Source organism: Nothoprocta perdicaria, unplaced genomic scaffold (assembly GCF_003342845.1).
Source record: "Nothoprocta perdicaria isolate Ctin4 unplaced genomic scaffold, notPer1 scaffold_296, whole genome shotgun sequence".
NCBI classification, from domain to species: Eukaryota; Metazoa; Chordata; class Aves; order Tinamiformes; family Tinamidae; genus Nothoprocta; species Nothoprocta perdicaria.
The window spans coordinates 601,861-617,206 of NW_020455528.1; the positions used below are offsets into that span (position 1 = coordinate 601,861).

Genomic DNA, 15,346 nt, shown 5'->3' on the forward strand with positions numbered 1-15,346 from the left:
TAAAACATTTAAGTTGAGATATGCAGACGTTTGAGGACCAAGGGCAGCACAGGTAATAAGTTTCTTTGGCAGATTGATGCAAATATAAAAAAATAGATTACTTCTGAAGACTAAACTAAGTTTTTCCTCCTTTTATTTCTATTTACTGCCAGCACCAGAACTGCTTCAGTGACATAGTTGCATGTATACATGGTAATTCATATAAAATTTCATCTTGATAAAACAAAATGCACAAAAGATAAACCTCAAAACTCAAGATCCCCTCCACGAGGCCATCTACTCCCCCCCCACACACAAAAAATAGCATTCAGCAATAAAACTTTATGATGGCAATGACTGGGTCCAGGAAACACTGCATATGATCATTCAGTATGAAATGAGTAACACAGGCACATACAAGTAGTGATGGACATCAGCAGCCAACCTGCAAAAGGAAAGCAAGATGTGCATGGCAGCCCCCGTGGAAGGCTAACTACTGCCTTCTGACATCAAATAAAAGATGTTATCAGCTTGAACAGTGTCCCTTTGTCTTCTGTGGGATCAACCAGACCACAGCACTCACCCAAGTTCTCTGCAATCTGATCTCAGTATGACAATAAAAGCTAGCAAGTTTATGCAGTCTGTTTTATCACATTACATCAAGTTTTAACAGTTAAAATACATTTTTTTCCCACAAAGCAGCAGACATTCATTTAAAAAATGGAATTTCCCTTTTAAAAGCACAAGATTTTTTCCTCTCAAGTGCCATGCCAGTTTCCTCACCATGAAGGGGATTCAGACTCATTCTGGTAAGGAAAAAGTGAAAGCTCTTGAATAAAGTGTCCAAGGGCACTACAGCCCCCAGGGCAGAAGGCCCAAATATTAGTGTTTGCCTCCAGGAATACTGCTCTAAAGATACTGCTCCATCCAAATGCTACAAAGACTTCCAATTTCAAATTATGCTCAATGTTAAGAGTTGAATTAGACTAGGATATTCTCCTATAAAGACTACTTAGCCAACATAACCCATTCATTGTTATGTTGGTTCCAAGGTACTGCAGTGCAATTCACTCCATCATCCCTCCTGTCTATTGCAGACTTCAAACCAACCTTTGAATGCACAGTTCAAAAACAGCTCTAACAAAAAGCTTGGGTGGACTCCCCTGCTGGGTACACAGGCAGTGCAAGTCAGTCACGTTTGCTATAGAAGCATAGCTAGGTTTTTTTTTTTTTCCCAGCAAGTAATGTAAAAATCTTAAGCAGCATGTCACATCAGGTTAGAATTTTATGCAGAAGGAGATATATAGCCAATATATAGAACTGTTTAGGCTTATTCTCTATAGAAAAGTGATCTCACCGGTATGAGGGAAAGTTTCACTTAAAGCTATAGGAATAACTATTTTTTAGACTCAAAAACAGGGCATTTCTAGACAAAAAGGTTAACCCATTCCCCACTGGGCTTCTAAACCTTTTTTTTTTTTTAATTGGGTCTCTAGTACTTCTGGAACTTCATATCTACACTCCTGATTTAATCTTGATAGACAAGAAACAGTCTCCAGTCTCATGGATACTAGAAAAGATACTGAGCATATATTAGTCAATGCATCTGCAGATGAATTTGACCATTAGCTCTGAAATGGTTGACGGTGAAGAATTGTGTTCCTCACAGCTCCTATTTCTCATTAAGAGATCTAGTTTGAATTTCAGAAGTACCTTGAGGACGTGGAAACCTATTTACACTGTCCTGGACATCTCACACAACTGAGCTCTTACATGTTTTTTTTTGGTGACCAGGACAGCAAAGTGGGGTAATTAAGCCTTGATCAGTTTGGTTTGCAATAGCTGTCCTTTTTCACAGAGCAAACCTGTGAATGTCCCCCTCCCCATAAACAGATTCTCACACGCTCACACAGACACTCTAGAAAGGTAAGACACTTTATTGAATTTGTTGATAAATTAAGAAAGGACTATGAACCAGACTTATGGGTCACAGGTGCTTGTAAACACAGACATCAATTCCTTTCCATGGGAAGCCTGACTTTGCGTGCTCAGCCAAAAGTCACTTTCCCCAGCGTTGCTCACAGGCTGCATAGTGACGGAGAGCAGAGAAAAAGTCTTCATAGCTGATGTTCACGTGGGAAGGCAGAGAACTGCGGAAGCAAGGTAGCAAGAAGTGAATGTGAGCGGCTTTTATGAGCACTGTGACTGCTATGACCTGTAAGGATCATCGCTACTCAAAGTGAGCTGCCTCCTAGGCTTATTTGCAAGACAAGTGTTACTGCTGTGCAACTCCATGGCAAGGAAACTACCTGCCAGCATCTTCTGTCACCCTCTAAATCAACACCTTGCATTAAGTCAGGCCCATGAAGTTAAACACAACTGGGTAAACTCAAGCTTCTCTAGGCACCCTGTAAATGCTCCTAGACTTTGGTAGCGCAGCAGGTGGTTAGTTTAGTTATTGCCAAACCTTGAAAATAATAGCCTTTCTGTTGCTGCTTCCAACCATGATTGGGCAATAAGGCCTAAACACTTGATGTTTAACATCTTAAATACTTTTAAACTAATATCAAGACATGTTTGCTTAGAGGGTTCCTCTTGAGGCTATTTCTGTAAGGTAAGCCACATATTTCAGGTTTCTTGTTTACTTAAATATTATTCCAATCAGTTTCACAACATTTACAGGAAACTCACATGATCTCTGTCAGTCTGATGTGCCACGGAAGGAATCCTAACATGCTGTCCACAGGACCAAACTTCAAGACTAAATCAGGATCAGGAAATCCATTTGTACCTGTACGAACAGCAAATTAAGTCAGTTTTGCCAAATCCACCAGAGTGTTTTTGTTTTAATTCTAAATCCTAAGGCATCTATTTCAAACTGAATGCACACCACATGTGAAGTGAAGCCCCTGGGGACAAGTTAATCATCACAAGAACAGCAAGACAGACTGGTCTTGTACCACCCAAATAAAACCAGCTCTTGCTTAGCTGGTCCTATAGCAGTTAGCTTGAGAGGCTTTGTGAGGAAGTCATGGGAAAACACATTGTTATGAACAACAGACACTAAACCCTACCACTGCTGCTGGAACTGACTTGTCTCACCTTGGCAAGCTGGATTTTGGCAGTGCAGAACAACCTCTTGACCCCTACTCACAGCTAACTCAGTCACGTGCAGCTGCAGTCAAGCCCAGCAAAGGCCCATTAACACAACAACCTTCGTTCTTTCAAGAGGGCCAAACTGATAATCATCACATACTACCAAAAAGAGTAATAAAAGCATAATAAAACCCTCTTAAATATCTTTCACGTTAGATGATCAAGAAAAGGCAGGAGAATTTCACTAGTACTGAGTAGAGAACAGGAGCATCTTGAGGCAGGACTGGGTAGCACCCTGGGAGCTCACTGGGCACCCACGTTCACTCCCTATCCCTGAAACTCTCCATCACTGCCAATCACCTAATCACATCCCAACCCACCACAATGACTTTGGATGTCAAGTTCCAGAGACTGGAAGAATAAAGTTGTCTTCAGAAGATCTCAGGTTAACAAGGAATGACATTTTGTAGCCCTAATATTACAGTTTGATACACAAGGAAGTCTTCCCTAGACAAGGGAAGCTAGGCACATGTTTAGCAGCTTGGTGTCTTGCTCTCCACAGGAGCCCCCTCCTGGCTTCAGCCTCTGAAGATGAGTTGGTGGCCAGACAACCTTCCTTGTCTCCCTTCCACAGACTTCTGCCAAGCCCTAGCTACTCCAAACTAAAATTGTTCATTCTAAGTTTATTGCCTGTCAATCTTAGAGTTCAGCTCTTTCTGCTAGTTCTAAGAAGTTGATTATAGCAATGTGAAGGGCAGCATAGCACCGAGGACCACCAAGTTATTTTCTTTCATGCACCCATCTAGCCCAGCTGAACAGCACTTCAGCAGTCAGAGCTCTGCTTGGCTATAATGATGCAATTAATCACAATTATTGCATGATATTTCTGATTTATTTCCTGCAGCCTCTCCCATTATGCACTAACTCCACATGTTAACTGCACAGATGCTTATATTGTGTAATCCCTACCTCAACAAGATGAGTTTAATACTGACTGTCTGCTCTGAATCTTCAGTCATTTCTACATTTTAATATGGGCCTTACAAAAGCTTAAGTTGAGATAACAGGGGAACTTAACTTGGGGAAGAACAAGAGAGGAAACTGAAGTCCCATCTAGCTTCCCTCCCTCCAGGGTTTTAACTAAAGCCAGAGAGTCCGGAAGTTCACATCCTCCCTCCCCAAAAGGGTGACAATAGCACTCTTTTTGCCAGAGGTAAGCAAGTTTTCTATTATTCCCAGAGATATGCATTTCTAGTGACTAGGATTAATATTAGAGAGAAGAACACCTTAGGCAGCAGAGCTGAGTGCTTATCTTGTAGTGAACAAACATGCTATAAAGGAGAAGCTGCTTATTTGCCCCAAAGTTAGCATTAGTATGAAAAAGCTTTGCAGGAAGCAATGAGGATACTTAAGGTAGGGATTCCTGTGGAAGTGGACAGCTTTACTCATCAGCTGATTCAGAAGCTGAGTACTCATCAGCTGGCCAGTTCAGCAGCAGGATCTTCCACACTGTAATGGATTTTCAAACAGGAAAGGACCTCCAGAGAGCCCAGTTAACTCTAATACTTCCTTCTGGTTCCTATCTGAAGATGGAAAATGAAAATGGACACTGTGTAGTAGTAAGGTCAGAACAGCTATTTAAAAAGCAATACTGTGCTTACCACCCTACACTTGTCTGCCTAGACATGTCACCCTTGCAAAGCTACCTGACACACAGAAGCTCCCTTAGAGCTGCTAAAGTTACAACACTCAGGGTTAGCACATGGGACATGATCTGGGAATGAGGAAAGGCTTTGACAAGACATGAATCTAGCAACGTTGCCCCTAAGCCAGGCATTGGAGACAGCTAGAAAGGGGCCACTCGATCCGCATGCAGCTTCCTTTATTCTGCATGTGTTTCCTCAGGCAACTTGAGCTGCTAATTTAACTGGCAAGCACGTTTACTGGGAATGCTGATAACAAGTAAAGATATTAGAATGCAGCTAGCATCTACTTTTCTGAAAGTTCATGCTGGTTACGTGAGGCATGGCCTAGAGGGGAAGGTACTGCTACACTGAGGAACGCCAGGCAGGTTGCAAGAACTGGAACGAGTGAATTATGAACCAAACTCATAGGACAAGATGGAAGAATCACAGTATTCCACAACTGACTCCACTAATAAGCCCACCCGAAATACAAATAAGGGAAAAAAGGTGCCCTAAATTACTGTGAAAAACATTATGGAAGTCAACACTAAGAAACCCATCTAAGAGTATAGCTATTCAAGTATTGCTTTTCAGTACTCCAAATTTGCCCCAGCAACTTAATACAGACACTCATGTTTGATACCTTGCTCTGCTTTGCACAGAAGCTAAACCTGCCTACAACCAAAAAGCAGTTTCCAGAGTTAGGGTTAAAACATCACCTCCAACTGTTCTGAAACACAGAAACCAAGAGAAATACTAAGCAAGATCAGTTAAGCATACAGATTATCTTTAGTTACGTGCCACACAGATTCTACAGCCTATTCTAAAAGTACACATTTTGACAGATTGAAGGAGCCTAGTATGTTCTTTCCTGCATGCAGGTGGCGTGCGCTATCAGAAGAGCCACACAGGTTTCTTAAGGCTATCCCGACTGGCTTCAGTAGCTTCAGGGCATCCAAACATGTAAGGAGAGGAGATCAGGAGTAAGCACCCAAGAAGCCGAGTTAGGCTGACATCACTAGTCAGGTTTCACAGATAGGCATCCACTGCCAGCCTTCCACAAAGCAAATACTAGTTTCAGAAAAACAATTCTCCATTACCACGTCACACTCTGAAGGCAATTAAAGACTGATGTTTAAGTTGATTCCTCAGCTAACGAGCACTGCACCTATATGTGCTACTGACAAAAGCAGGCTAAAGCTCAATTCCCACACTAAGAGCTGCTTCAGTGAGAAGGAACCACGCCGTGGGCTGCCAGTGTGGGCGGAACCCAGTCTGAAGTTAAACATCTGCTTGAAAGGCCGAAGCTCCCTCTGCAGTCAAAATCCAAAAGAAAAGTTATCTGACCAACCATTTAGGATGAGAAGAACTGCCTCCCCCCACCCTGCTCTCCCCCCTACTCCAAACTCCAATTAAAAACAGCCACACTAATGATAATGTGCCTGCAGATAACCCAGTTCAAGTGTCTCAGCTGGAACCCGAGTGCTGCCTATGCTAATTGCATGGCAAGCAACATGCCCGGGTCACCTAGGGAAGCAGAGCACTCCACCCTCAGTACTGCTGGGAAGCAAAGGTTGTACTTTGGGTTACTCCTCCTGGACAGCAGATCCGGGCTGCCCTGCCTCTCCGCTGCCTTGCACGTGGCCACACACCTCAGTGCACAGTCAGCAACCTGCACGGATTGGGAGTGCAGACAGAGCGGGCGTTACGCAGCGGCACGAGGTTAGCAAGGCCTCTGGCACTCGCATCCAGGGGGACGGCCAGGCAGCAGCAAGAGCTTTCACTGCCACAACCAGATCTAGAAGAGGCTCAATCCACACGCATGTTTGCGTGATGCTCTCTTCCAAGGACTTAACCTAAGCTACACTAGCCTGCTGTTGATTCCAGTAGTATTTTTTTCTTCAGAAAGCTCCCACAGAGCATCCCACACAGGCTGAAAACTGCTTGAAATAAGACTCGTCACCTTAGCTTACGCCTTCCTCTCAAGCACTTTAGGTTAGACAAAGCAAACAGATCTGAAGTTTTAGCAGACTCTGGAAGCCATGATCATCATCCACCCCAGTAGATTACAAGTCAAAATAAATGTTCTAAACAATAAACATCACGGCCCAGGTAAGTCACAGCTTGATTCCTCCCCTTCCTCCCCTCAGACCACACATACTTACTACTTAATAAGTTGTCTAAGACATTCACATCCAGGTCTGTGTGTGTTCGTTGCTGCTGTGCTACCAACTGACAGAAGTTCTGAGCAGCTTTTATTATGTCTGCTTTCCCGTCTTCTGGAGACAGCACCTTCAATGTAGATTGGCAATTTAAAACTGAAAGTACAAAACATAGTTTAAAAGCAACAGAAATAGAGTTGTTCTGAACGTGCACTTTAGATATTCAATGGATGTGATGGAAAGAAACTTATGACATACTGTGCATATTATGCACTTTTCACAGCTATCTCTCATCTATTGCTTACAAAGCTGAGCATCAGTCTTCTGACCTTGCTGCATTACTAATGAGCAAGTTCAAAGCAACTATTTTGAGGAATGTTGTGTAGTAGCTTAATCAGTGTCAGCCTCAGGATGCAAAGACCACTCCAGAGAAGCAGCACTAGCTCTCACAGTGTCTGGAAAGTAGCGACATGAGGGCATTTAGGTAGTGACTTGAGGATAGCAGACAATGCACAAAGACTTACTATTCAAGGAAGAACAAAGTTTAAGTTTTTATCCTATACAAAGCAAGTTATAGAAATAACTTTTTTGTATGACAGGATCTTTTAGTCAGTAACCAAATACAATTACAGAATCTTTTCAGCAACACTCCAAATGGATGCAAAAGTCATAACACTGATCTCCAGAAGCTGGGAAATAGGCAACACCACCACAACTCTTCTACACTATTGAGATCATTTGATTTGTCAATATGCTCTATGACAAAAAGGACTTTTATGATGGAACAAACATGCAAAAGGTGGCATTTTGAAAAAACTGAATAACTGCAGGGGTGGGGCAGGAATAAGGCCAACTTTTCAATTCACAAATTCTAGTCAGTGGAGAACTGAGTTACTGATAGCAAGTGGTACTAGGGCCCCCTTCAGTGTCAGTGGTACTAGGGCCGGGCTAAGGGAAGACCCAACTAGAGAGAGATGCCTGGCTGTGCTACAGTTATAGCAGGCAAACAAAAAGGTACAAAGTAGTTTAATGCAAACCCAGAATGGCTGCGAGTGATCCAATATCAGCAGTTAATAAAGGAAAAGGTCACAGAACACAGGAAAGTAGCTAAGTAAAAGCACAGTTAGCAAATCATATATAGCTTATGTGGATTCTTCCTGATCCTCCAATTCACCTTACCTTGATCAGCTTGGTCTTGATTTGCGAATTCCACTGTGTATTTGGAGCAATCTAGTCCCAAGAGTTCTTGTTGCTGTTTTAAAATTTCATCCATTAATCTGGAGTTGTTCCTCTTGAAAATACCTTAAAAAAAACAACTGCATGTCAGCCAGCTCCTATAAAGGATGTGGAAAGGAGAGAACCACACGATCAGCACTGGTTTCAAACTGGAGCTCACAGTACGGGGCAGATCTAGAGCAGATGCTACTACTGCACATGAGGAATTTCAGTGACCTTGGAAAGGAAAGGGCAGTGAGGCAGCTTTGCATCTCTTCCTCGTTCACTGAGTTAGGCACGTGCTGCTAGTTCCTGAGGGGACAGCTTAAGACCTACCTCGCTACTGTCTTTTATATGAAGAATAACTTCATATTAGTATCACCTTATCAACACAGGACCATCGACAGCAGCTTTGTTGCCTCATTCTGCTCTAGATTTCCCTAGACCCATGCACGCACACAAACACACACACACAACCATTGCTGACCCCTCACTAGGGCTGCAGGATCACCAGCAAGTCCCAACACGAGCTCAGTGCACCAGGCTGCAGAAGCTGCCCATTCTTAGGGCACAGGGGCTGTGGCACCAGTTGCCCCACAGATTTCACAAGCTGCGTACTGCAACAAGCTCGAGACTCACAAGGCCTTTATACCTAAATATTTGCATTTTCAGTGCAAAATATTGCACAAACTTGTGTAAGCAAGTACATTTGGGTTCTTGTTCTAAAATAAGCTCTAGCTCTTACTAAAGAGACCACAGCTATTTCTAATAGAAAGCCACAATAAATATAAGCATTACAGCTTAAGTAACTATAATGCAAGACTGTTGCTAAGTATTTCCTAGTTTAGTTAGGTTCTCCAAGCGAAATTTGTTCTGGTAGCAGCAAAAAATTGTACTGATTGTTAGGAGAATAAAAGCATTATCAATTCCTGTATCAAGCACTTAATATTCAACCCATACCACAGTCAGTTTACAACACAACAAGCTGAACTTGTATACAGATTTATGAACACGCACTTTCAACATAAATAATGGGTCAAGCAGCATAAAAAAAAATCACATAAAGACTATAATATTAGATGCTGTTCACAGTATTAAATGATGTGGTACATTTAATATGTTGGTCTTTTAGCTCCAGTGAGTTAGTTTTTATATAGACATTATACAGTAGTAAAGCACCTGTTTCCTTCTCCATCCTGGACCCTTCCAAAAAAATGTTTATAATCAATTTCACATACTGACAGTAAGTCTCAGTGAAGCAGCAACCTTGAGACACAAAACCGTTAGAAAGACTTGTACAAATTCTAATTTAAAGTTAACTTTATTGCTGTTGCTGCGCTTTCTAATGCTGCTTACCAAACTATGTTCATGCATGTTAGAAATGAAGAATGCTGCTTCCTCCAGCTCTGCTAGAATTCGCACAGCAGTTGTCATTCAGTGTTTGTCCTGAAGGCAGTTTTAGTAGCAGCACAGCTACCAGCACTGCTAGGCCAGGGCCATTTTCAAGTTTAATGAGACTTGTGCAAGGCTGAAGGTACCTCAATGCCTTTAAGTGCCTCCGCACTTGCAGAAAGGAAACTGGCTTCCACTTTTATGGAGTTGGCATAACAAGGAAAGGACACCAGTGTGGGAGTCTGCCACATGCTCCACTTCCTCCATCCTAAACCAGGGACATCAATTTTGTTGAGAAAAGTTGTTACCTATTCCAGTCAAATATGAGTAAAACAGGTCTCAGGATCCACCCTGCATGACTTCAAAGAGAAGAACACTGAGAAGAACAGAGACTGGACTCCATGTGGAAGGCACTTACTGACAAAAAAGGAACATGAGATAGGAACATGAAACAACTCTCACACACACACACAGTATGTATTGAAGACACATTGTGCATGCAGCTGCCTGAGCCACCTGGAGCCAGCTGGCATTTAACTTCCACGTCTCTCAGGGAGCTCTTCAAGAGTCCAAACCTGAAACCTAGTTCCTGGATCCAAACCTGGATTTATTCTTGGAACAGAGAAACAATAGTTGGAAGCATCTCCAAGTAACAACCCTAACTGACCCGCTAACTTTGACACACTCCTGCAGCTTTCTTGCAGAGAAGTACCTAAAGCACAGAGGCATGTAAACAAGCCAGCTTAAGTCTCCACTTAAATGCTATCGAGATGTATATATTTTTTAAAAAAAGATCTTACTTCCTCCAGTGTTTTGTTTCTCATTGGACATACAAATCCAGCAAAAACATGTTTAATTTCCTTGAAAGCTTACGGTGGCAAAGAGTTCTGCCACAGCACATCCAAAGCAGTAATGTACACAGACCAAATTCACACTTAGCTTTAAAATTATTTTATATAGATATGGCTCAGACTTTCCTTCTTTACAATATCTCTAAACTCAAGTTGTCAGAGAAATGTGTCTTAAGCACACTTTAAAAACACTGAGGCTAGCATAGTAGAAGATGTTGCTACTAATTTAAGAAAAGATAACTATTAAAAAAGTGAATCTACTCCTGCACTAACAAGACCCTGGAATGATCCTAACCTAGGAAATGGTGTTTTCCTTAAGACTACCTTGCAATTTTGTACCATTTTTCCATACAAGTTGAAAGCAAGTCCATACCAGGATCTTAACATAAGAAAGTTTATGTCCTGACAAGAGGTCTGATAATTCAGCAGTACCATACCTGTTTGCCAGGAAGGTTCAGTGCTATTACCATTCCTAATGGTAAAGAATGCTAATAAGGAAGACTTCCTGTTTTTTGCTCATTAGAAAACACTACTTCTTGTTTTGAGAAGAAAATTGCTTCTGCTTTTCAATCACATCTCTGGAATCACTGCAAACTGAGGTGAAGATAACATACGCCAACAATTATTTCTTTTAATAAGCAGGCATATTTAAGCACCTCTACCCTCAAAGAAAAAAACCTTCAGTTAACTTCTTAGAAGTATCTGTGTGAACTGTTTCCAAGGACAATTCTTGTTTTTGCAGGAAAGGCTGCAAAGCAGGTACTGCTCCTTTGCTCTCTGCTAAAGCAAACCAGAAGCATTTATCCTTCCCATCTTCCTACACCAGCCCTCCACTACACGGATCTTCGCCACGACAGATTCCTTTAAGCAGTAGAATACTTGCAAAAACATCATAACTATGAAGTGACTCTCTTACAAACTAATTTTCTGTTTAATCTCTATTTCTGTTTAATAAACAAGAAATGAGAGCCCCTGCTCAAACACTGAAATACAAATGCAAGAAACTATTATGACTTTAATAGAATGCAAAGAAGGTTCCACACAACACTGACAGCCCACAAGAAAATGCTCCTATGTCACGAAGCCACAACAGGTGCACCTCTGCAGTGACATGAGTGCTAAACAATCTGCCAGCTCTACAGACTTTGTAGACCAGGCTGCTTGGCTACCAACTATTTGGGCAGAGACAGCAAGCCCTAGGACTCCTTTGGGCTAACAAAAGAATTTTTGGTGATCACAGTACTCTATCCCTCCCGGAGTTTAAAATGGTCAGAAGTAAAACATCACTGGATGTTACTGTGTTGTTCCACACAACTGGAAAGGTAAAACCAGGATAAAGAGGCACCTACGTTTTAAACAGTGTACGAGAACTTCAACCAGAAGACTAAACTCAGGAGCTCGAAATATTCAAGTGCCAAGATTCTGCAGACTCCCCCAGAGAGCAGGAACGCTTCACAGACACCCTAATCGAAGCTCTCATGAGCAAGAAAGTAACTTTTGAAGAATGTGAATATACTTAATAGCTGCCAAGGTTTCTGCTCCCCGGCAGATACCCACTTTAAAGACAGTCATTGCACAGACCCCTTTTTACTCCAGTTTTGCTTTACTGCTATTTGTATATTCAGAAAAGCCATCCAAGAAGCCTATCACATTCCACAGGTAACATCCAATATGGTTTTAACATATTGGATTCCAAGGCCTCACAAGAATCAGTTTAACCCCAGTCAAGCTGTCCTTAATGACAACTTGTTAATAATATCCTAGAAGTCCACTACTGTAAGCAAATAAATCACTTGTCAGCCATTTCTGCTTTGAACAATGTTGTGCTTTCCCTTGTCCTATAGTTGTCACAGTCAAGGACACATCTCAATTTATTCCTTCTACTGGAAACCATAACAGAGAGCAGCTCTTCCGGGAGAGCACAACAAGAAGACTGTTCTTTTAGCCTAGGTTTCCCATCTTAAAGAGAAGAATCTCACTACTACAAGAACACAGTGAAGCAAGAGGAGACAAATTAAAACATACCCAAGAACATTTCACAGCCAGTGCAGGTTGCACTGCCGCTCCCTGTCTCACCAAACCCCATGCCTGGCTAACAAAACCTTTGATCAGTACTTGGTACATACAGTCAATGCCTGCTCAAATCCTGATAACGTAACAAGCTGAACACGGAGGACACCGGATCTGCTACTATCAGGAATATGCACATCCTCAAGCCAGATTAACAGCTCTATTTGCTCACACTTGCTGTGAAACCCATTTAACAGGCTCAGATGTGACAAGGTGCTGTGCCCCGTGTCCCAAGAGGTCTGCTGAATGCCAGAGAGGAATGCATACCTTGCGGCAGCAATCCTCACCAGGTAGACTGCCTACCTATCCTCAGCAAGCCGGGAAGCTTGACTAAAGCCACAGACTTAAAAAGTCTTTAGGTGTTTTGCATTAAGACTTGGCTTCTTCAACTGCTTGCCACTGCAATGACACAGTAAGGAGCTGGCATTAAAGTTGGTGATTAAACCAGCATATTTTGATGCCAGAGGACTAATGGAAGAATTAAGTACTAAGCAGTATTGTCTTGCGATTCTGAAGTCATGAGATTATGGCCCTTTTTTCCATAAAACCACTTAATATGCATCTCAATCACTTTAATGTGAGGTAACAGCAGCTAATGGAGTCTTGATTCATTCTTTTTTTCCTTTTAACTGCAGAGATAAGGTATTTTGCAAGATTATTTGGACTACTCTGCTCTTCAGAGGACTTCATAACCTTGTTGTGTTTTGTCATAACATTCACAATGTTGCAACAGTCAATCTCAGATCTGACCTGTGGAACTTAGCACATATGCTTGAAAAGCAGTCTTGGCTTTCTCCTCAGTGAATACCACCACCATAACCTCCACCTCGTTCTTGCCTTTGACACAAAGGATCTCAGGGGCTGCGTAAGCATTTGCTGGGACCCTCTGCCTCCTCCTGGCTGAATGGCTGGGCGGTGAAGCACCTGAAAAATCAAAGTCTGCCAAAAAATATTACTCTCTGCTGGATCTGCTGCACAATTTGTGTCACATGTGCATTTGTGTCACATCATGTGCGGGTCAAGGAAGATTCTAACCATGGTTTCCCCTTACAATATACCTACACGTCCCCAACATACTAGGTAATACTGCAGATTATGCTTCTGAGGAATATCAGATAGGCCTGCACAATGAAATGCCTCTTCAGATCACAAGGGGAAACACCCTTGAGTGTTTGCTCTGCAGTACTGGTTGAAAGCTTTTCAAAGTTGAGAATAAAAACATAAGCACTTATCAGAAGGGTTCTGATGTCCTTGAGATGTTACATAAGGACTCGTTCCAACCATTCCCTGACTTTCCAAGGAGGAAGCAAACATTCTCTCACTGACACAAAGCACTCTACAGGAGCCCTGCACAGTTGGCCAGTTTAGGCTTAGCTGAAATCACTTATCAGTCCAACTTCTTCCACAAATCTTAAGGATTACCTAATCAAAGCCAGCCCCTTGACTCCTGTGCTACACGTGCACAACCATCCAGGAAGTAGAACTAAAGGCAGCGGTGAAGGACGGGATGGGGAACCTTCCCCCAAATTAAGTGACAGCCCTTTGGGAAAAGGCCTCTATACCTCAGGTGCTTTTACACATTTAAACATAAGTGATATCACCTACTTAGATGGGATGCACTATTCATTTTCTGCCCTGAAGGAGCACTGAAGGAGATCATTGCTACTGACAGACTGTATATTTAAGCTGGCATATAGCTGCAAAGTTGATTTAAATTGCCTGACATCCGTGTTCAACCACCAGGAGTGGCACAAAGCTGCAATTAAGCATTAGCCTCTTACAGCGTCCTCGCTGACAGCAGTGCCACCGATAGCTTTTTGTTGAAGCTTGTTCCTTTAGACACGGGATGAGATGAATTCTCCATGTTATTAGTACTTCTTCATTCATAGCTTTTCTAGACTCAGTAAGAGACCATTGTGGCAGTCAGAAAGGAAGCCACACCTAAGGAAATTCTGAATACAGCTGGTTTCGGCCGCTCTGCAGGAGAAGGGGCTTTGAGGAAGTCTGGCTTGTTTCACAGTCTGGCTTGTTTCACAGTCACACCAGGGAAGTGCATCAAAAATGTCACGTTTAAGAAACTCAGTGACATGGGACCAAGACACCTGTAAGAGCCGAGTTCAACAGCCGAAATCCACCAATGAATGAAACTCTGTAACAAACCTCTAAAATACTCCAACTTTCATAACTGCTGCCTCAAGACCACAGAAGTAACTCCAGCATCAATGCTGAGCATACATTGTACCAGGAGTATAAGGCACTTTTCTCATATTCTTAACATGCAAGTAGCGCAAGGGACAGACACTCTTACATTCAGATACCTTTCCACGCTGCTCCTTTGCGGGAGCAGGAGCAACACAAGAACACGCAGCTAGCCCAGCAGTTCAGACACAGCTACACACCAAGCCTGAAAGCACAACAGCCACAGCTCTCACCTCTTGACAACCAGAGGGCACAGCTAAGGCTCCAAGAGGGGCCAACAGCTCCTCTCAGCCCTGCGCTGGGCACAGGACTCCAGCAAGACCCCACAGCTCTGCCCTCCAGGGCACAGGCAGGGCAGGGGGCAGCAGGGGAGCCCCGCAAGCAGCGTCCAGGCTGCCCAGTCACAGGCCACACAGAGCAGCCAGGCCTAGGCAGGGGAAGGGAGCGGCCTGGATGACAGCGGGGGCTCAACCCCCACCCCACCGCCCGAGACGCCCCGCGCTGCCTCGGCACCGCCGCTCACCGTTGTGGTCGTAGACGCTGACATAGGAGATGCCCACGGCCATGCACCACACCACGAGGCTCGCCATGTCCGCGTAGCTCGGCTCCTCCTCGGTCACCACGAGCCCCATGTGCAGGGGCAGCTTGCGCAGCGCGCGCCCGTCCAGGCGCCAGCGCTGCCGGGCCGCCGCCCCGG

The 15,346-nt window shown here is 43.3% G+C and overlaps 1 protein-coding gene across 1 annotated transcript; it reads right to left on the reverse strand.

The window, feature by feature from the left end:
- Positions 1-792: 792 nt before the first annotated feature.
- On the reverse strand, positions 793-15,340 carry NUS1 (NUS1, dehydrodolichyl diphosphate synthase subunit). Its single transcript, XM_026041845.1, has 5 exons — positions 15,173-15,340; positions 8,102-8,224; positions 6,926-7,078; positions 2,671-2,770; positions 793-2,129 (listed from the first exon to the last, which is right to left on the reverse strand). Exons 1-5 carry the CDS (start codon positions 15,279-15,281, stop codon positions 2,039-2,041), a joined length of 576 nt encoding a protein of 191 aa, XP_025897630.1. The 5' UTR covers positions 15,282-15,340; the 3' UTR covers positions 793-2,038.
- Between the last annotated feature and the right edge of the window lie 6 nt (positions 15,341-15,346).

Bases quoted from the DNA above. Each gene is read 5' to 3' on its own strand.
- NUS1 (XM_026041845.1), bottom strand. From the start codon at position 15,281: ATGGGGCTCGTGGTGACCGAGGAGGAGCCGAGCTACGCGGACATGGCG. The intron at 2,771-6,925 runs GTAAGTATGTGT...CTGTTCGTACAG, and splicing joins CTTAGACAACTTATTAAGTA to GTACAAATGGATTTCCTGAT. The intron at 2,130-2,670 runs GTGAGTTTCCTG...TTGCTTCCGCAG, and splicing joins ATCAGACTGACAGAGATCAT to TTCTCTGCCTTCCCACGTGA.